The sequence below is a fragment of the Crotalus tigris genome, unplaced genomic scaffold (assembly GCF_016545835.1).
Source record: "Crotalus tigris isolate CLP2741 ecotype Arizona unplaced genomic scaffold, ASM1654583v1 scf7180000024318.704991, whole genome shotgun sequence".
Classification (NCBI taxonomy): Eukaryota; Metazoa; Chordata; class Lepidosauria; order Squamata; family Viperidae; genus Crotalus; species Crotalus tigris.
In genome coordinates, this window is record NW_024100490.1 from 220,223 (window position 1) to 242,857 (window position 22,635).

Genomic DNA, 22,635 nt, shown 5'->3' on the forward strand with positions numbered 1-22,635 from the left:
AAATGTGGGGTAGAAAGCACCACCACCAGATGGATCCGTAGCTGGCTGACCGGCCGTACTCAGCGTGTGGTCCTCAATGGAACCGCATCTACATGGAGGGAAGTGTGTAGTGGGGTGCCCCAGAGCTCTGTTCTGGGCCCAGTGCTCTTCAATATCTATATCAACGATTTGGATGAGGGGATAGATGGGGAACTCATCAAATTTGCAGACGACACCAAGCTGGCAGGAATAGCCAACACTCCAGAAGACAGGCTTAAGATACAGAAGGATCTGGACAGACTTGAACACTGGGCACTAACTAACAAAATGAAATTCAATGGTGAAAAAAGCAAGGTTCTACATTTAGGCAAGAAAAACAAATGCACAAGTACAGCATAGGTGGCACCATGCTCAATAGTAGTAACTGTGAGAGGGACCTCAGAGTCCTAGTGGACAATCACCTAAATATGAGCCAGCAGTATGCTGCAGCTGTCAAAAAGGCCAACACAGTGCTAGGCTGCATTAACAGAGGGATAGAATCAAGATCACGTGAAGTATTAATACCACTTTACAAGGCCTTGGTAAGGCCACCCTTGGAATACTGCATCCAGTTTTGGTCACCGCGATGTAAAAAAGATGTTGAGACTCTAGAAAGAGTACAGAGAAGAACAACAAAGATGATTAGGGGACTGGAGGCTAAAGCATATAAGAAATGGTTGTTGGAATTGGGTATGTCTAGTTTAATGAAGAGAAGGACGAGGGGGGACATGATAGCAGTGTTCCAATATCTCAGGGGCTGCCACAAAGAAGAGGGAGTCAAGCTATTCTCCAAGGCGCCTGAAGGCAAGACAAGAAGCAACGGATGGAAACTAAGCAAGGAGAAATTTCCTGACAGTTAGAACAATTAACCAGTGAAACAACCTGCTTCCAGAAGCGGTGAATGCTCCAACACTGGAGGTTTTTAAGAAGAGACTGGACAGCCATTTGTCTGAAATGGTATAGGGTTTCCTGCCTGAGCAGGGGGTTGGACTAGATGACCTCCAAGGTCCCTTCCAACTTTACTATTATTATTATTATTATAACAACAACACACACACACACAAATGCTGGGAATTTATGGAACTCATGAACAGGATCAGGTTGAAGAAAATCAAACTGCTGCAATCCTTTGGTAAGAGATGGGAGAGGTCAGATGTTGCTCAGCTACAAATCCTACCCACAGGGTTAAAGATAAAGCATTTTGGGAAATGTAGTTCAATCACACCTGGAGGAGTAGAGTCCCTGCTCCATTCAAGAACTTTGCTCCTTATCAGGTGTTTCTACATAAACTCACTTGTAGTCTCTTCTACCATCTCAAGTCTTTGATATGGAAGCATATATAATTTTATATACTGCTTATAATGTCCTTATTTCTTTGTCCTTCAAGCTCTTTCTTCACTTCTCCAAAGGGAAGTCATCCATTGTGACTTTCTTCCTCCACCTCCATTTATCCCATACCTGTTTCATTTTTGTATTGAACACACAGCTGTTTAAAATTCATTCCTAATGTAAGACACATTCCTTCTTGATTTTCTCCAGTCAGCACTTCCTTTTCCTCTATTAACAGACCCATCTATTTTTTATATATATAATTTATTGTACCACATTTAGCGGGATGTGACGGCCTAGCAATTAAAACATTGGGCTTGCCAGTTCAAGACCCAAACATCACACAATGGGGTGAGCTCCCATTCCTATCCTTGTCAAACTCGAAGCACACACAAACTCAAAGCATGCACGTGCACTGGGGGGGGGAGGAGAGGGGGAAATGGAATGCAGGTTCCAGACCACAAGAAGTCAGCCCGTGTGAACCACGGACGTTTCAGCAGATATTTGCAAACACAGAGAGACACTTCCTCATAACAATAATTTGGGACTCAATTGGACCATGTGACCTGCAGTAATAGGGGGAGGGAGAAATCTATATCTTAATTATAGTGGTTTGCGCAGGAATTAACTAGCGCTAGTTTTGCTTCATTTGTGCCAAAAAGATGTACCCAGTAAAGTTTTGCATTAAGAGATCAGATCGTCTCGATAGTGCTTGCTCGGTTGGGTTGGTCAGTCGGAAACTTGACAGCTCCAGCTCCTGCCGACTTAGCAATTCAAAAGCATGCAAATACAAGTGGATAAATAGGTACCACCTCAGTAGGAAAGTAACATAATTCCGTGCACCTCAGTGTATAACCATGCCAGCCACATGATCACAGAAGCGTCTTATGACAGTGGTGGCTCCCCGGCCTAGCAAATGGAGATAAACACCGGATAGGGAAAAACGTTTGTTTTTATCTTTACATTTTTACCGTACTACTTTCTTCTTCATTTCCATCGTCCTCCTGGGGTGTTTTTCTACAAAGATGGGATCTAAACCAGGGGTCCCCAGGCCTTGAACCCTTCAGATCTGGGCCATGCAAGTGGCAGGATGTGCAGGTGCACACATCCCCAATTGCCCAAGTAGCAGGCAAGTGCAGGCAAGCGTGCTTGTCCGCCCCTCGTGCAGAAACGTCCCTTCTTCCCCCCCCCCACCCCGCCTCGTCCCGCCCGGCCTGCCTGCAAAGCTGGAAAGGTTGGGGAAGTCTGATCTAAACTATGCAGCTCTTCCCTCTTTCCTTCCTGAACTGATTTTCTGTAGTTAGGAAAAAGGATCAGAGGGATGTGGTAGGAAAAAAACCAACAACGGGAAAGTCAGAGAAGAAATACATCATCTGGAGATTGTATAAAACCCGTAGATGAGATAAGGTGGATGCACAAGAAACGTTGAATACAAAGTCACCTTTCATGGTACATGAATCATGGAAATTGGTTTGTATCAAAGACTGCATTCGGAGTTTGGCTTCTTTTTTTTTAGAAGGCAAAGGAAAGGGAGACGGAGGAAGAGCAGACTGACCTGCAATCAAAACTTTAATTGATTTTGTAATGACTAGGTATGGTAAGCGTACTTTTTCCCAGCCTCTTAATTTGTATGACAGATGTACATTCTATAAAGTCACATGTGAGGCCAGTCCAGCTGACCTGTCATTCTATACTCTTCCTGCCTCAAGAAAGCTGCTTTCCTGTTTATTCTTCTGAGCCTGCATGCTTGTTTTATCTGTCACGTGGTTAACCTTCTGCTGATTGAAAAATAAAACTAGAAACAATTCCTTATTCCTTGAGTCATCTGGGTCTGGGAAAGAACTGGGAGTAACGGTACCCATTGGATCTGGTTTAGCTGCTTTGCCTTAAATGTCTTTCCTTCTTCCTAAGAGCTTCCATAGCAAAAGAGAAGAAATCACAAGGATTAGACCTGGGGAGTAAAGAAAACCCGCTTTTCACTTTATTCATTCTAAACAATTCCCATTTTAAAAAAGGGGAGATCCTTTTTCCCTTTGTCAAAAATGGCTTGTTGCTACTGCAAAAATATTGATTTTATAACATTAGAACCTTGAAAATTTATCTGAACAGTAAGAGAATTTATAGCCCAGTCCTATACATCCTATGTACAGGTATAATATACTATATGTATATAGCCGTGGTGGTGAACCTATGGCATGTGTGCCACGGGTGGCACGCAGAGCCCTCTCTGTGGGCACACACACTGTTGCCCCAGTCCTAGGCCTTCAGCTGGGTTTTAGAAAACCTTTTCACTTTAGGTCTTGGCTGCCGTGTGCAAAAAAAAAAGGGGGGGGTCATTCAATCAAATTTCAACTTCTCTCGGGGGAAAAAAAGATCTTGCAAAGTTGGAATTGATTCATTGAACTTTTTAGTCACCCCCCCCCCAGTCTGCTGTTACCACGGCAGCTACGCCCACCCAATGAGCCACGCCCACCCAATGGGCCACACCCACCTGGCACCCGACGATCCATAAGTGGGTTTTGGGTTGCAATTTGGGCACTCGGTCTCTAAAAGGTTCGCCATCACTGGTATATAGGATATATAAAATCCTATATGTATATCCTATATAAGGGGCACGATGACTCAGCGGTTAAAGCTAGAAAGCTGACAGCCCAGGTTACTTGCTCCAGTTCCTGCCCACTTAGCAGTTTGAAAGCAGGCAAATGCGAGTAGATTAATAGATACCACTTCGGTGGGGAGGTTACAGCGGTCTATGTGCCTTCCATGCTGGCCACATGGCCACGGAAATTGTATTCGGACAACGCTGGCTCCCTTAGCCAAGAAACAGAATTAAGCACCGTGCTCTAGAATCGGGCACAACTGACAAGGAAACCTTTACTTGTTACCTACACATCAGTGTTACTCAACCTTGGGTGCTTCAACCCAGATGGCCTGGGAAGATAGCTGGCTGAGGAAGTCCACACAATTTCAAGCGCCCAAGGTTGAGAATCATTGCTGCTCATTTTTTTTAAAATGAAGACTCCTTCAGACCCAGCTCAGCTTCTGGAGACTTCACAAACACATCTGTGGGACTTTTTTAAAAAAAATTATTTTAGAAAACAACACAAGCGGGGCTTCCTTTTTCCTAGGATGGATTTTTCAACTCTCCGATCCAGCCCGTAGCCCTGCAATTTTATGGTGATCTCCCGCCAAACTCAGAGGCAACCTTGCTTAGTTTGCTGAGATGAGCCAAGCCTGGTTAGGTCTTACCACATGCATGTTTACTCAGAAGTAAAGCCCATTGAAAGCAATGGGTTTTCTCTCCTGTCACGTTGCAGGAGCTTTCCTTCGGAAACATACAGGTTGTGTGTGTGTGTGCACACGTGCATGCGTGTGTGTGTGTGTGTGTGAGAGAGAGAGAGAGAGAGAGAGAGAGAGAGGGAGGGAGGGAGAGAGAGAGAGAGAGAGAGAGAGAGAGAGAGAGAGAGAGAGAGAGAGAGAGAACGAGAACTGAAGCCATCTGTGGCAGAAGCTCAGAATTGGCAGAACCCTTCTTGCTTCCGAATCCAGCTTCCTTCAGACAAACTGCTTTATAATTTAATTAAAGCACTCCTTCGGTGGATGCCTGAAATGTAGCTACGGTAAGGAGCCTATAGAATTTCCGCCCTCCTTCCAAAAACCACAGAACCGAATGTTATTCTGCGCTTGGCTAGCAATCTTCTAATCCTTGATAACAAAGACTTCCTATGAGTGACAGGCACAGCTCCGATGAGGCGCTCCTCAAACTCATTAGCCCATCCATCTTGCCAAAGCAAGAATGAAGAGCAGATGCTGTTTTTACATTATCAGCGTTATTTAGCCCAGTAATCTTTAGACGTTTGGCTCCGGTTTCAGCTAATTTCTTGCACTGATTTGAAGGAAGACTCGCAGGTCACATCCTTTCCAGAATAACCCCTCTTCCATTTGGCTCCATCTGCAACGTGTCTGGCTCGAAAACAAGGAGGGGGTTAATTTAATTTGAGCTGTCACTAAACTACAAGACACGGCTTTAATGTGAAATATTAATATAATTTATAGTTATCTGGGAGGAGCAACCAAGCTTTCTGCATTTGGGGCCATTCCGTACTGCTGGCTGGGGAAGAATTATCACAAGCTTATAAAGAAATCATTTGTGTCATTAAAGATAGATCCTATACAGGTAGTCCCATCTTATACAAAACCCCATCTTACACCAAGCCAGAGGTAAGCAACCTTGACTCTTTTATGACTCGTGGACTTCAACTCCCAGAATTCCTGAGCCAGCCATGCTGAGGGGAAAGGGAAGGTTTCCAAGCTGAGCCATGGTGGCTCAGGGATTCTGGGAGCTGAAGTCCACGAGTCATAAAAGAGCCAAGGTTGCCTACCCTTGCACCAAGCTTAACCAGCAAAGGTACTAGGACTATTTTTAAAAAATGCTGAGTCATTTAGCAAAAAAAAGGGGACACAGTTTGGGGACAAAATACCCAGTGGAGAGGTCTATGAGAGAAGTACTTCAACTAAAAGAAACTTGTCCAATCTCTTCAAGAGCAAAAAGGGCATTCTTTTTGGGGTGCCAGGTGCCTTCCCACTAACTTGTTCCAAAAGGCATCCATCTGGCTAAATCAGTGGTTCTCAACCTGTGGGTCGGGACTCCATTTGGGGTCGAACGACCATTACATGGGGGTCGCCAAACAACGCAGTCCGCCATTTTTTTCCCCTTTTCCTTAGCTGTGCTACTCACTTTTATTCTATTGGCTTTTGAAAGCCAATAGAATAGACTCTCTTGAATAGAGTCTAATTCTATTGGCTTTCAAAAGCCAATAGGAATTGTCCAGGCTGTCTCTGCCCTGCTGAGCCCGCCAAAAGTCCCATTCTGCAAACGGTGCTGCACCAGTTGAGTATCCTCGACTTATGACCAGTTTAGTCCTCGACTTACGACCAGTTGGGGGTCGCGGCATTAAAAAGGTTGAGAACCACTGGGCTAAATGGAGAAGGCAAGGCAGCTGAAAAGTGCTTAGCAGTTAGTAATAGCACTTAGACTTACATACCACTCCATAGTGTTTTATGGTGCTCTTTGAGCGGATTTCCAGAGTCAGCATTATTGCCCCCAGCAATCTGGTTCCTCATTTTACAAAACTTGGAAGAATGGAAGGCTGAGTCAACCTTGAGAAAGTCAGGATCAAACTCCAGGCTGTGGACAGAGTCAGCCTGCAATACTGCATTTTAACTACTGCATCACCACAACTCTTGAAAAGCAAAGGTGTTGAGGACATAGCTTGCTTACCTGGCCATGATGTCTTTGTCATAAATGAATTGGGGAAAGCTCTCTGAGCTAAGGAAAGATATGGATGCTACCTGACCCAATGGGGACTTTTGCAAAGATCAATAACCTCTTGATCGACAAACAATCTCTTCAGACAAACAGATCTAAAAGAAAAGTTGCAGGAATTGGGTATGCCTTTTTTAACGAAAAGAAGGAGTGACATGAGAACAGTGTGCCAATATCTAAGGGGCTGCCCCAAAGAAGAAAGGGTCAACCTGCTCTCTAAAGCACTTGAAGGCAGAAGAAGAAATGAAAGCTCATTTTAGAGAGAGACAGATCCAACACAGAATTGAGGAGAAATTTCCTGAGAGTGAGAAGAATTAATCAGTGGAACAACTTGCCACCAGAAGTTGTGGGTGCTCCAACACTGGAGATTTTAAAGAAGAGATTGGACAGCTACTTGTCTGAAATTGTATAGGATCTCCTGCTTGAGCAGGGGGTTGGACTAGAAGACCTCAAAGATCCCTTCCAACTAGGTTATTCTGATAATAATTCTGATAAAGGATCTCCGTGGTGGTGGAGCACAGTGAAATCCCTCAGTGTGAGACTCTTATATATCGCAAAAGGCAGGAGACATTTTAATGTTTAATGTCTTTAGTTTTGTTTTTCCCTCTGCTCAATTCTGTCAGATTCTCAGAGACTGCCTGGAGAAGACTGTGCGGTTTTCTTGACAAGGTTTTTCAGAAGTGGTTTACCTTGCCTCCTTCATAAGGCTGAGAGAAAGTGACTGGCCCATTAGGTCACCCAGCTGGCTTTGTGCCCAAGGTCAGACTAGAACTTGCAGTTGCCTGGTTGCTAGCCTGATGTCTTAACCACTACACCAGGGGTAGGCAACCTTGGCTCTTTTATGACTCATGGACTTCAACTCCCAGAATTCCTCAGCCAGCATGACTCAGCTTGGAAACCTCTCCCTTTCCCCTCAGCATGGCTGGTTCAGGAATTCTGGGAGTTGAAGTCCACGAGTCACAAATAGCAAAGGTTGCTTACCCCTGCACTACACCAAACTGGTTCTTGTCCTATGTAACTAGAAAGCAAATTCTGGTACAGTATCCAAACGAATGTTCTAACAGGAACAACAATTCCACAATGGAACAACTTACCAATTAAGGAAATTATTCCAGTATCTGAGGGGCTGCCACAAGGCAGAAGGGGACCAGGTTGTTCACCATAGCACCAGAGGGAAGGACAAGAAACAATGGTTGGAAACTGACCAAAGAGAGAAGCAACCTGGAATTAAGGAGAAAGTTCCTGACAGTGAGGACAATCAACCAGTGGAACAGCTTGCCTTCAGAAATTGTGGGTGCTCCATCACTGGAGGTTTTTAAGAAGAGACTGGACAATCACCTGTCTGAGATGGTGTAGGTTCTCCTGCTTGAGTGGGGGCTGGACTAGAAGACCTCCAAGGTCCCTTCCAGCTCTATTCTATTCTATTCTATTCTATTCTATTCTATTCTATTCTATTCTATTCTACTTCAGAAGGTTTATAGTAAGGGAGTCAACATTACATCCTGGAAGAAAGCAAAGAGGAATGTACTTTTTCTCCTTGTAGGATTTTAGGTCACTTCAATCTGTTAGCTGCCAGCAGCATACAACTACCTCATTTGAGAGGGACAGATCCAACACAGAACTAAGTAGAAATTTCCTGAGAGTGAGAAGAATTAATCAGTGGAACAACTTGCCTCCAGAAATCATGGGCGCTCCATCACTGAATATTTTAAAGAAGAGACAGGACAATCACCTGTCTGAGATGGTGTAGGTTCTCCTGCTTGGGTGGGGGCTGGACTAGAAGACCTCCAGGGTCCCTTCCCGCTCTGTTCTATTCAAGGAAGGCAGAGCTACTGAAACCTTCAAAATTCCAATTAAAGTTCTTTCCAAACCCAAGCCACAAAGCAAAACAGCACCCTGCATCTCTTTGTCACGGCATAACAGCCCCTTTGTGTGACTCAGAAGCAGTGGCTTTTATGTACATACAAAAGTCTGCACTGCTCTTAGCAAAGCTGAGGAACTGATCAAGGCGCAGTGATGCTCCTCTACAAAGCAGGGCTGCACTGGGGTGGACTACAGACAATCAGCAAATCCTGGTTATCAAGGCAGGCAGAATGCTTCCCTTCCCCATGCCTCAAACAGGAACAGGAAACAACTCCAAACAAAAGGCTCCAGAGGGTATAAAACCCCACTCCCTACATGTGCTCTCTCTCTTTTCTTCCAGAGCCATCTTTCTGTCTCGCTCTCCTCTTCAATAAACTGCAACCTTCTTTCTAAAACAGTCGCCATGTTGTTTATTCCTGGCTTGGACTGAACTACGACGAAGACTTTTCCTTCAACAAAGTCAAAGGAAAATATCGTATTATTCCTGTCGACATTTCCAGAGTGTGCATAATCAAACTTCATCAAGAATAGATGATGCCATAGCAGTGTATATTTCAACATTTCAACATATATATTGGAAATGCACGTTTTAAAGGTGTACTTACACTTGCATGCAGTTTTCCTTTTTTCGACATGGCTAAAAATTTGTTGCTGAAAACTCCGCGTATTCCTACTATCCCCTGAGACACAGCGAATATTTCCAAAATACCTACAAAGGACAGAAATCCCCAAAATAAAATTCATTTTTCATTGCACCGTGAACGAACAAACAAACGAAAAGGAGAAAGAAAACTTAAAATGCCTTGTCATTTTGCACTATCTGAGAAAGGAAAGAAAAAAAATCAGAAAAAGTCCCTGTCATTTTAGGCTTATAACCTGTGATTTCATGGCTGATTGCTTCTAGCTTGCTGCTTGCTTTATCTGAATATGCATTTATTTATAGATGTCCTGAGGTTTTAAAGGACAAAACTGATGCAAGATGAAGAGGGGGGGGGAATTTTAACCACAGCTTCTATTAGTAGTAACTAATTGCCCTCCATGTCAAAAGCATCAATGGAGATGTCAGGGAAGAAAAAGAAAGGAGTCTGGCATCTAAAAGTCTATGGAAATTCTCAGTCATCCCAGGTCACCGTTGTCCCAAAGGTGCTTTTTCAGGAGGCAAGTGGACTTTCGTGTTTTTCCTTTGAAGACGTTTCGCTTCTCATCTAAGAAGCTTCTTCAGCTCTGACTGGATGGTGGAGAATGGAAGGATTTATACTCCTTGCAGACAGCTGGTGGTTTGCATTCTTTTAGAGAGTCGTTGAGGCCACCTGGAGGTTTATCTGTGTCCTCAAGGTCACCTAAGTGGTGCAAATGGATGTGGAGGCTTCTTGGCTGTAGGATGTTTTCTCCCCTGTGTGCCTTCACTGTTGAAGACAGGGGCAACACAGACAACACAGACTCATCCCCAACAGCCTGCATCTGTCTTCAACTGGGAGGAAGGGAGGAAAGAAAGGAGAGGGGAAAGGAAGGAAGGAAGGAAGGAAGGAAGGAAGGAAGGAAGGAAGGAAGGAAGGAAGGAAGGAAGGAAGGAAGATGAGAAGAGAGAGGGAGGGAGGGAAGAAAGAAGGAAGGAAGGAAGATGATGAAGAGGGAAGAAAGAAAGAAGAGAAGGAAGGAAGGGAGAGAGGGAGGGAGGGAGGCAAGAAGGAAGGAAGGAAGATGACAAAGAGGGAGGAAAAAAGAGAAGGAAGGAAGGAAGGGAGAGAGGGAGGCAGGGAGGAAAGAAGGAAGGAAGGAAGGAAGGAAGATGACAAAGAGGGAGGAAAGAAAGAAGAGAAGGAAGGAAGGAAGGGAGAGAGGGAGGGAGAAAAGAAGGAAGGAAGGAAGATGACAAAGAGGGAGGAAAGAAAGAAGAGAAGGAAAGAAGGGAGGAAGGGAGAGAGAGAGGGAGGAAAGAAGGAAGGAAGATGACAAAGAGGGAGGAAAGAAGAGAAGGAAGGAAGGGAGGGAGGGAGGGAGGGAGGAAGGAAGGCAGGAAGGAAGGAAGGAAGATGTGAAGAGAGAGGGAAGGAGAGGGGGGGAAAGAAAGGAGAGATTTTTGGCCTGGATAGGTTTGGCCACGGTTTCTCAACACTGACATCTTTAAGATGTCTGGACTTCAGTTCCCAGAATTCCCCAGGCAGCAGGACTCTCCAGGGAGTCAAAGTCCACACATCTTAAACCAGTGAAGGTTGAGAAACATTGGGTCAGGCTGTCACAGTTCCTTCCTTAATGCCCCACGTCTCTGTGGACTGAAATGCAGCACCCCCACTCTCTCTCTCTCTCTCTCTCTCTCTCTCTCTCTCTCTCTCTTTCTAAATCAAATATTTCACTGCTAAACAGCTCTTCCTCCACTTCTGTTTTCCTTCTTCCTCCCACTCCTCCTTTTGAAGATTTGCATCTCAAAAGGACGCCTCTTGTAGCTCTGCTTCAGAAGGCTATTGAAAAGCAAACGAAAAATAGAAGCAATTTTTTGTTTTGTTTTGTTTTGCCTCGAAGGTCAACAAAGGTGATTCTGGAACTGCAGAAGGATCTGGCTTTTGAGCGAGCGAAAAACAAAAACAAAACGTTGCAAGTGAAGCAAGACATTGCGGAGTCCAAGGCTTCCTCTGCAGGGTTAGGAAATCTAAGGATCTTTCTTCTTCTCCTCTCCGCTCAGAAAACTATACCAGCATAAAATAAGCCGTCCCCACTGCAAATCCTTAACCTGCCTCTGTTGCATCTGTTCCAAGTTCCCACCAAATGATGCCAGAGTACCAGATATTGGAAGCAAAGTAATCCGTTGCCTTCCTCCCCATCTACCTTCCCCCCCCTCCCCCCCGTCCCACCCCGGTTCAGCATCTCAAGATTGTGTCCTAAGAAAAAGGTGAGACTCCTTTTGCTGCGTTGGCTGCCCCTCCCTTAAAATCCATCCTGTCATAAGGCAAACACATTGTAGGAGAAGAAGTAAGAAAACTTCCTAGACCAGTGATGGCAAACCTTTTAGAGCAGTGGTTCTCAACCTTTTTAATGCCGCGATCCCCAACCGGTTGTAAGCCGAGGACTACCCAACCGGTCATAAGTCGAGGACTTTCCCTGCCCGGGAGCGCCGCGCATGTGTGGTGCCGCCCCCTGCGCCGGCCGAGGTGTAGGTGGCAAGCGGCAGAGACGGCGCAGGGCGACCACCGGCTGGGCCACCAGCTGGCCCAGTCCAAGGGAGGTAAGGCACTCACCGGACCCCACGTGCGCCAGCAACCCTCCCTGCGCCCGCCGGCTTCCCACCTCCCACCTCTGGCCCTCTTTTACTTACATTTTTAGTAGTTGCTCAGCAGGGAGGGGTGGAAACTTCCAGACAGCTCACCTTCGCTGCAGATAACTTGCAGCACCGTTTGCAGACTGGGACTTTTGGCAGGCTCAGCAGGGCAGAGACAGCCTGGACAATTCCTATTGGCTTTCAAAAGCCAATAGAATAAAAGGGAGTAGCATAGCTAAGGAAAAGGGGAAAAAAATAGCGGACTGCATTGTTTGGCGACCCCCGTGAAATGGTTGTTCGACCCCAAATGGGGTCGCGACCCACAGGTTGAGAACCGCTGTTTTAGAGATTGAGTGCCCAAAAACTGCCGCACCCCCACACCACCCTCACCACCCCCGCTCCACCCCTGCCCCACCCCTGCACCGCATCCGCAGGGCCACCCACCACCTCCATGGCCCGCCGCAGATTGCCCAGGCAGCTCAGCAGTGCCATGGTGGCCACAGCCTCCACCCATGTCCCGCAGCATCATCTGTTTGCGATGGAGCGCAAGGACGGAGTCTTGTCCCCACTGCCCAGCTGCCATGTCCTTGGCTGCACTGCTCCAGGGGGCCCATGCCTGGGAGTGAGTCTCTTCCGAGGGGCTACTGGTGTGGAGGGGCCCGTAGGGGGAGGTGGAGCTGGGGCGACAGCACGTGTGCCCACAGAGAGGGCTCCGAGTGCCGCCTTTGGCACTCGTGCCATAGGTTCGCCACCACTGTCCTAGACTGAAATTGTTGGCAGCAGTTTTTGCAGTGTGTGTGCCTTTGTGTGTGTACGTGTGTGTACATGCACATGTGTGTTCCTTTGAGTCACTGTTGACTTCTGGCCACTGCATGGACTAGTCCTTACAGCAGTGGTTCTCAACCTGTGGGTCGGGACCCCATTTGGGGTCGAACGACCATTTCACGGGAGTCGCCAAACAACGCAGTCCACCATTTTTTCCCCCTTTTCCTTAGCTGTGCTACTCCCTTTTATTCTATTGGCTTTTGAAAGCCAATAGAATAGACTCTCTTGAATAGAGTCTAATTCTATTGGCTTTCAAAAGCCAATAGGAATTGTCCAGGCTGTCTCTGCCCTGCTGAGCCCACCAAAAGTCCCATTCTGCAAACGGTGCTGCACCAGTTGAGTAGTCCTCGACTTACGATCGGTTGAGTAGTCCTCGACTTATGACTGGTTGGGGGTCGCAGCATTAAAAAGGTTGAGAACCACTGCCTTACAGCTTTCTTGGCAAGATTTAGGAAGTGGTTTGCCATTACCTCCTTCTTAAGGCCGAGAGAGAGTGGCTGGCCCATAATCACCCACCTGGCTTTGTGCTTAAGGTAGAATTAGAACTCACAGTCTCCTGACCAGCCTAGTGCCTTAGCCACTACACCAAACTGGATCTTTCTGCAGAATAGTGTTTTATATCTTCTTATCTCTTCCGATCTTTTTCATAAATAGTCACCGATTGGAAGCCTGCAAATTCCTCTGCTTAAGTTCTCATCCGCACCTATTATTTTCATTTTCCAGGACCGTCAGCGTTATACCTCAACTAATTTTCTTACATTTTATGGGCTGCTATACCCAGCTGTTGATGATGCAAATATAGGTAGTCCTCAACTTACAACCGTTCATTTGGTGACCATTCAAAGTTAGAACAGTCCTGAAATAAAATTGACTAATGCCTGTTTTTCACACTTACGACCGTTGCAGCATCCCCGTGGTCACGTGATCAAAATTCAGACGCTTGGCAACCGACTTGTATTTATGACGGTTGCAGGGTCCCAGGGTGTGTGATCACCTTTGGCGTCCTTCTGACAAGCAAAGTCTTAACCACCATGTTACTAGCTGAACAGCGGCAGTGAATCACTTAACTGTAGCAAGAAAGGTCTTAAAATGAGGCAAAATTCAACATATTATCATTATTATTAATAATAATAAAGTTGGAAGGCACCTTGGAGGTCATCTAGCCCAACCCCCTGCTCAGGCAGGAAACCCTCTATCATTTCGGACAGATGGCTGTCCAGTCTCTTCTTAAAAACTTCCAGTGTTGGAGCATTCACCGCTTCTGGAGGCAGGTGGTTCCACTGGTTAATTGTTCTAACTGTCAGGAAGTTTCTCCTTAGTTCTAGGCTGTTTCTCTCCTTGATTAGTTTCCATCCGTTGCTTCTTGTCCTGCCTTCGGGCGCTTTGGAGAGTAGCTTGACTCCCTCTTCTATGTGGCAGCCCCTGAGATATTGGAAGACTGCTATCATATCACAACTTAATCATTGTCTCACTTAGCAACAGAAATTTTGGGCTCAATTGCGGCCGTGAGCTGAGGACTACCTGTATTTGGCCTTGATGGCAATGGAAGACAGAACTGGCTAGGATGAAGCTTTGGAAACCTCTCAAGGTTTGCTAGGCAATTTTTGCAAAATGTTGGCCTTGTTGAAGAGCTGGCCAGACATCTATTCTTCCTGCTTCAATTGCAGTATTCTACATCGCATTGATATTGATGCTGTTTAACCAAGCCTTTTATTTACCCAGCAAGAACTGGAACATCTGCTGAGCTCCTCCAGCTGAAGGGGAGAAAAAAAACCCTGTGTCAGCAATTCCTGCGATTCACCCCAATTTATTCAGTCTCCCTCACTTCCACTGCATTTTTCTCCTCTTCTGAGTGCCTTGTTTGAATGACCCCCAGAGTTTTATGCCAAATATATATATATATTTGTATTCCCTCATTTCTTTTCACTAGTTTTCTTCTCTGCAAATCTGTGGGAAGGCAACTCCCATCATGCTCAGCTATGCTGGCTGGGAATTATGGGGCTTGAGCGACAAAACATCCACATGGGGGGGGGGGGAATCTGCAGTATTATAATTTTAAATACTTGTAAAATGAACACCAATACAGGTAGTCCTCAATTTATGACCACAATTCAGGCTAACATTTGTTACTAAGTGAGACAGTTGTGAAGTGGGTTTTCCCCATTTTATGACCTTTCTTGCTACAGTTAAGTGAATCACTGCCATTGTTCAGTTAGTAACACGGTCGTTAAGTGAATCTGGCTTCCCCCTTGACTTTGTTTGTCAGAAGGTTACAAAAGGGGATCACGTGACCCCGGGACACTGCAACCGTCATAAATATGAGCCAGTTGCCAAGCGACTGAATTTTGATCATGTGACCACGAGGATGCTGCAATGGTCCTAAGTGTGAAAAACAGTCATACGTCACTTTTTTCAGTACCGTTGTTACTTTGAACTGTCGTAAGTCAAGGACTACCTGTATATGTTTAGGCCAGGGGTAGGCAACCTTGGCTCTTTTATGACTCATGGACTTCAACTCCCAGAATTCCTGAGCCAGCATGGCTCAGCTTGGAAACTCTCCCTTTCCCCTCAGCATGGCTGGCTCAGGAATTCTGGGAGTTGAAGTCCACGAGTCATAAAAGAGCCAAGGTTGCCTACCTCTGGCCTGGGCCTAGGCCGCTTTATGACTCGTGGATTTCAACTCCCAGAATTCCTGAGCCAGCCATGCTGAGGGGAAAGGGAGTGTTTCCAAGCTGAGCCATACTGGCTCAGGAATTCTGGGAGTTGAAGTCCACGAGTCATAAAAGAGCCAAGGTTGCCTACCCCTGGTTTAGGCCGTTCCACCTATTAATAGCATTTGTCATAATCATCCCTCTTAATTTTAAAAGGAAGGGGAGTTAAATCAGTATCCTCTCTTCCTGGAACCCTGGATAATCAACACAATTTTGACTTAAGACTGAGAAATTGCATTCTGCTGGACAGAAAGTTTGCCTTCTGCCACACACTGATTAGATGGAGGGGCAGATGTTTGAATTCAGAACTTTATTGCTGGCAAGGATACTGAATTGGCTTTCTGGCATTAGCTGAGTCGTAGCACACCATAGTTAACAGAATTAACAGAGTTAGAAGGGACCTTGGAGGTCATCTAGTCCAGGGCTTTTCAACCTTTTCACCCATTGTACCACTTTTAGGATATGGCAACATCCAAGTACCACCAGTCGCCTAGCAAGGTGTTCAAAAATTGATGACCCAAAAAAAAAAAAGGGAAAAAGTGTTAAAATACAGGTAGTCCTCGACTTACAGCAGTTCACTTAGTGACTGTTCGAAGATACAATGGCACTGAAAAAGTGCCCAAGGCACAGCTGAGCAAGATGCCTGCCTGCCCACCCGGCGGCGCTCTTCCTCCTCTCTGAGGTTTCCATTGTTCTGAGCATTTCTGTTGAGGATTGGCAGCAGGGGTGGGGTGGGGGTGTTTGGTTTTTATTCCCCCCCCCTCTGCTAGGTGGTTGCAGCAGGTTTTGGTCACTTCACATGACCCTGGGACACTGTGACCGTCATAAATATGAATCAGTTGCCAAGCATCTGAATGTAAATCACAAGACCCTGAGATGTGGAAACATTCCAGCTGATTGGCGCTTCTTCTGGGCTCAGCAGAAGCGCCAGGATCAATGCTGCTTTCCAGCTGATTGGTGCTTCTTCAGGGCTCAACAGAAGCGCCAGGATCAGCTCCGAGCTCCAGCTCAAGCCTGTGCTGATCCTGGCGCTTCCACTGAGCCCTGACAGCCCCAAAGAAGCGCCGATCAGTTGGAAAGAGGGACTGATCCTGGTGCTTCTGCTGAGCCCTGACATCGCTGCAGCTCCAGCCATCTCTCGCTCAGGCTTGTGCGGTGCTGCCACCGGTTCAGCTCATTCCCCTCCCCTGCTATCACTTTTCTAGGATGGTCGCGTACCACCTGCCAGGTGCCAATGTACCACAAGTGGTACCCGTACCACTGGTTGAAAAGCCCTGCTCCAGTTCAATCCACTGTTGAGGCAGGAAACCCTATACCAGTGTTTCCCAAACTTGACAATTTTAAGGCATGTGGACTTCAACTCCCAGAATTCCACAGCCAGCAATGCTGGCTGTGGAATTCTGGGAGTTGAAGTCCACATGCCTTAAAATTGTCAAGTTTGGGAAACACTGCCCTATACCATTTCAGACAAAAGGCTGTCCCGTCTCTTCTCAAAAACCTCCAGTAATGGGGCACTCACAACTTTTGAAGGCAAGCCATTCCATTGTTTAATTGTTCTCACTGTCAGGAAATTTATCCTAGATTGGATTTCTCCTTTATAAGTTCCCATTTGTTCCTTTTTGTGCTGCTCTCAGATGCTTTGGAGAAGAGATTGACCCCCTCTTCTCTGTGACAGTCCCTCAAATATTATAAGACTGCTGTTATGTCATTCCCTAGGCCAGGGGTAGGCAATCTTGGCTCTTTTATGACTCGTGGACTTCAACTCCCAGAATTCCTGAGCCAGCCATGCTGAGGGGAAAGGGAGAGGTTTCCAAGCTGAGCCATGCTGGCTCAGGAATTCTGGGAGTTGAAGTCCACGAGTCATAAAGCGGCCTAGGCCTAGGCCAGAGGTAGGCAACCTTGGCTCTTTTATGACTCGTGGACTTCAACTCCCAGAATTCCTGAGCCAGTATGGCTCAGCTTGGAAACTCTCCCTTTCCCCTCAGCATGGCTGGCTCAGGAATTCTGGGAGTTGAAGTCCACGGGTCATAAAAGAACCAAGGTTGCCTATCCCTGCCTTAGGCTAATACAGGTAGTCCTCAACTTATGACCACAACGGAGCCCAAAATTTATGTTACTAAGTGAGAAATTTGTTAAGTGAGTTTTGCCCCATATTACAAATCTTCTTGCCACAGTTCTTAAGTGAATCACTGCAGTTGTTAAATTAGTAATACCATTGTTAAGTGAATCTGGGTTTCCCCATTGTGTCACCATTGCCAAAGTGTAGAGCAGGGATAGGCAACCTTGGCTCTTTTATGACTCATGGACTTAAACTCCCAGAATTCCTGAGCCAGCCATGCTGAGGGGAAAGGGAGAGGTTTCCAAGCTGAGCCATGCTGGCTCAGGAATTCTGGGAGTTGAAGCCCACGAGTCACAAAGCGGCGTAGTCCTAGGCCAGAGATAGGTAACCTTGGCTCTTTTATGACTCGTGGACTTCAACTCCCAGAATTCCTGAGCCAGCCATGCTGAGGGGAAAGGGAGAGTTTCCGAGCTGAGCCATGGTGGCTCAGGAATTCTGGGAGTTGAAGTCCACGAGTCATAAAAGAGCCAAGGTTGCCTACCCCTGCCCTAGTCCTTCATTAGAGTAGACATACCCAATTCCTGCATATGTTCATATATTTTAGCCTTCAGTCCCCTAATCATCTTTGTTGCTTTTTTCTGCACTCTTTCTAGAGTCTCAACATCTTTTTTTTTATTATTATTGTGGCAAACAAAACTGGATGCAATATCCAAGTGTGGTTCTGGGGATGTAGCTATTGAATTCTGGAAATCGATATGCCGCTACTTGGGAGATGCCCAGGCTCTGGAAAGAGCTGTTATCTTAATCTCAGCTACTTTAAGAGATGCGGACTTCAACTGCCAGAATTCCCCAGTCATCATACTTTTGCAGCAACCCAGCCAGCATGCTGGCTGGGGAATTCTGGGAGTTGAAGTCCACACATCTCAATTGGCCAAGTTTGAAAAACACTAACCTAACTGGTAAGAGAATGGTGAAATCAAAATATGACTCAGGAGATAAGGATTTCCCCAAATCATTTTAGAGGTTGTGGGAATACAAATCATAGCCCAGCAACTGAGGAATCACAGGGCAGTACAGCAGCAGCTGTAAAGAGCGGTATCCTAATGCACAGCCTACACTTGCTTCCCAATTTTATCTTTTTTTGAACTTTAAATGGTCCAAAATTGTTCAAGGCCTTACAAATCTCATACAAAACAGAGAATCTGGAAATTTCTTTAGGAATTGGCCAAATAAACATACCAGACTGCAGTTTTCACCAAAGTGGTTCCCTCTGGATGTGGTAGGATTCTGGCTACTGGCCAGGTATCCAGCATTAGTAGTTCTGGCACATCTGAAAGGACCCAGTTTGGAAAATGTTGGTTAAGAGCAAAGGTTGGCAACTTTAAGACTTGTGGACCTCAGCTCCCAGAATTCCCCAGCCTAGCCCCTGAATTTTGATCACATGACCCTGAGGATGCTGCAATGATCTTAAAGTGAAAACCAGTCGTAAGTCACTTTTTTCAGTTCTGTTGTAACTTTGAACTGTCGCTAAACAAATGGTTGTAAGTGGAGGACAATCTGTATAGCCAACAGTCTTAAAAAAATAATTCTTAACGACTATAGTCCAGTGATGGCGAATCTTTTAGAGACTGAGTGCCCAAACTGCAACCCAAAACCCACTTATGTATCGTCGGGTGCCGGGTGGGCGTGGCCCATTGGGTGGCTGTGGCCCATTGGGTGGGCGTGGCCCATTGGGTGGGCGTGGCTGCCATGGTAATGGCAGACTTGGTGGGTCTAAAAAGTTCAATCAATCAATTCCAACTTTGCGAGATCTTTTTTTTTTCCCACGAGAAGTTGAAATTGACTGATTGATTGAACCTCTTTTTTTTTGCACATGGAGGTGGAGGCCTAAAGCGAAAAGGTTTTATAAAACCCAGCTGAAGGCCTAGGACTGGGGCAACAGCGTGTGTGCCCGCAAAGAGGGCTCTGCGTGCCACCTGTGGCACACGTGCCATAGGTTCGCCACAATGGCTATAGTCCATTCAGCAAAGCAGACTGGATTTATGATATGCTTTAATAGATGTTAGTGCCACAAGAGATTGTCTTTCTCAGGTGCCTTCCTTTCCCCATCCTATGTTTTTTCATCCACTCTGGATCAGGTGCAGAAGGAACAAGGGTGGAGGTGCCTTGATTTTCCATGCCAGCCAGCCACTCTCAACCACTTTTTTTTTCTTTTTACGACGCTGTAATCCCTTAATTTGGGGTAGAGTTGGGGAGACTTGAATGGAGCTGAACATTTACTGGCCGGACGCCCTTCCTGATGCCTATGTGGGGTTCACAGAAGATATTTTTTTTCTTTGCTCCCTGAGAAATATCTGCTGCTCATTAAGACTGAACTCTCAGCCTTCCAAAGGGGATGAAGCGTCTTCACCTTATGCTCTCACGCTTCACCAGATAGTCTTCCCAGATTATAACTGCCAGAATGCTTCGATAGGCAACAGAAGTGAAGATTATCATTTAATTGTTCCCTCACAGAGGGAGATTTCAATATGCCAAACATTTGGGATGGGAGACAAACTTCCCAGCTGCTGCCTGAAGTGGTACAGTTCAGGAAAAACATGCGACGTTGCAAAATAAATCGTACTCTAGAGTAGAGACCCCCAAACTTTTGGGCACAAGGGACCAGTTCCATGGAGATGTTTTCCCGCGGACCGGAGGATGCATGGTTTTGTGTGCTGCCTGCATCCCAGAGATGGGGCTTTGCTTGTTTGTGCGGACCAGTTGCAGCCCTGTGCCAATCCACAGACCGGGGATTGGGGACCCCTGCTCTAGAGGGATGCCTTTCACTTATCCCCCTTCATTTGCACCATGTATTATTTGCATTAAGACCCCTCTCAATGCTTAGTCCTTAACTTACAACTATTCATTTAATGACCGTTCAAAGTTACTTAAAAAAGGGGAGTTAGGACCGTTTTTCACACGACCCATTGCAGCATCCCCATAGTCACGTGATCAAAATTCAGACACTTGGCATGTACTTATGACGGTTGCAGTGTCCTGGGGTTATTTCATCATCTTTTGCAAACTTCTGACGAGCAAAGTCAACGGAGAAGCCAGATTCACTTAACAACCGTGTCACTAACTTAACAACTGCGGTGATTCACTTAACTATGGCAAAAAGAAGTTGTAAAATGGGGCAAGCTGACTTAACTGCCTCACTTAGCCACACCAATTTTGGGCTCAGTTGTCATCATACATGGAGGACTAACTGTACTGCATTCTTTCAGATGTTTGCATTGGACTCTGTGATGGTTTTTGTAGTCACAAGTGACACATTTCTTCCATAGTTACACCGACATCCCCCGGACTTGGGGGGGGGGATCTTGCTTCCAAGCAGGTCAATGAAATAACAGCCTATGCTGTAATGTTTTCTCTACCTGGGCAAAATTCTGTCTGTTTAAACTGAATAGGGTCTAGACCTCCTTAATAGGCGACTGATGCCCTGAAGACACAAGGAATAGACAGGATTTCAAGAAAGCACAAACAGCACAATCGTAAGCTTTTTTTCCCCCAATTATTATTGTAATACTTTCCAGTAATGGACTGCTTATCCGTATATTTATTAAGGCTTTGCTCAGAAGTATACCTTCCATTGTCAGTTTATAGACCCTTTATGTAGACCAGGGGTTCCCAACCAGGGGTGCGAGACGATATTCCAGGGGGTGCGAAAACTTGGATTTTCAAAATTATAATGTATATGCATAATTCGTTGCCATTATTTCAAACTTTTGTAAGGGATGCGAGAATGTATCAGAAGCGCTCCTGGGGTGTGCGGGGTGTTAGAAAAGGCTGGGAGCCACTGCTGTTTTAGAGAATACCCCTCATCCAGATTTCAGCGCTCAGGGCTTAGGATTTCCACTTGACTGAACCGCAGCGAAATCCCAAAGGCGTTTTGAGCACCGGAATGAACTCGCGGAGCGCACGCAGCGGCGCTTCAAAGCTAGACATTACCTAGGCAGAACCGAGAGGACTTGCCCACGGACTGAGCCAAGCTAAGGCAGTCTTAAAGCTACATAAATTAAATATTTTTTTTAAAGATGCACTTGAAACTCAGGCGTGCAACCAGGCGCGCGCGCGCGGACGGCGAAGTCAAACACACACACACACACACACACACACACACCCCGAAATGCAGAACTTAAGCGACCGGGCTGGCCCCAGACTTCGCCCAAGCGAGGGGAGGAGAGGCGCCCACGCACTTACTTAAGAGGCTGTCTTGGTGAGAGCCGTTGACCTGCCCATCCGGGTGGATCTGGAGGTGGAAACCGATGCCCACCCTGCAGTAGAGGCTGCCCGTTCGACGTCCGGAGGGACTCCACTTAAAACTGCTCATCTCCGCGCCGCCGTTTTGAACTCCGACGGAGGGGGAGGAATAAGAGGAAGGTGCTGGAAAGGAGGAGGAGGAGGAGGAAGAAGAAGAAGAAGAGGAGGAGGAAGAGGAAGAGGAGGAGAGAGACGAAGTGGCGGGGCGATTTCCAAGATTGCTGCTGCTGCTGCTGCTGCTGCCGCCGTTGTGGTGCTCGGCCTCTCCAAATTGCGCCACAGGGGGCCGCGGGTACGCCAGAGCCAGGAGGATCAAGTGGCTAAGCAAGAGGAGGAGGAGGAGGTGGTGGTGGTGGCAGCTGGAGAAAGGCAGGCTCATGCTTCCAGCCCGAGGGACGCGCCTGGCATTTTGGAGGAGGAGGAGGAGAAGCGGCGGCGGCTGCTGCTGCTGCTGCTGCTCCCGCCGCTGCTGCTGCTCCCGCCGCCGCCGCCGCTGCTGCTGCTGCACCTTCGGGGCGGCCGGCCGTGCGCTCCGCCGCGCTGGGAAGGCGGCATAGTCGGCCCGCGAGAGGGAGAGCGCGGTCCGAGAGCGCGGCGCTGGCACGGAGATATTTATAACCCGGGTGATCTCACAGCTCTCTCGACATGCCTGGAGTCTAAAGGAGGCTCGCTTCGGCAGACCTTCCCAGGCGGGGTGGGAGTGGGGGGTGGAAGGAGGGGGCGGAGGTGGAGACGCGTCTCGCAGGACCACCGAGGAGGAGGAGGAGGAGGAGGAGGAGGAGGAGGAGGAGGAGGAAACGGCGAAGAAGGACGCCGGGCAGGCGAGGGTCACCCCTGGTCACAATGGAGAGCGCAAGCCGGCACTTTTACGCACCAGCCGCGCTTTTACGCACCAGCTGGTGGGTTTGGGTTTGCCTCCCCACCGGCAAAGGTTCCCGAATTGGGAGGA

The 22,635-nt window shown here is 46.9% G+C and overlaps 1 protein-coding gene across 2 annotated transcripts in view; it reads right to left on the reverse strand.

Annotated features, from left to right (window-relative positions):
* Nucleotides 1–22,282, reverse strand: part of FGF5 (fibroblast growth factor 5) — a 29,753-nt gene extending 7,471 nt beyond the window's left edge. Inside the window, exons 1-3 of one of the 2 annotated variants that reach the window (XM_039325165.1) lie at nucleotides 21,627–22,282; nucleotides 14,333–14,368; nucleotides 9,142–9,245 (exon numbers count right to left, since the gene is read on the reverse strand). In XM_039325165.1, coding sequence (XP_039181099.1) covers nucleotides 9,142–9,245; nucleotides 14,333–14,368; nucleotides 21,627–22,065 — 579 coding nt within the window. In that variant the 5' untranslated portion in view covers nucleotides 22,066–22,282. The remainder of the gene's footprint in view (nucleotides 1–9,141; nucleotides 9,246–14,332; nucleotides 14,369–21,626) is intronic. The other variant, XM_039325166.1, reaches the window with a different exon arrangement.
* Nucleotides 22,283–22,635: the final 353 nt, after the last annotated feature.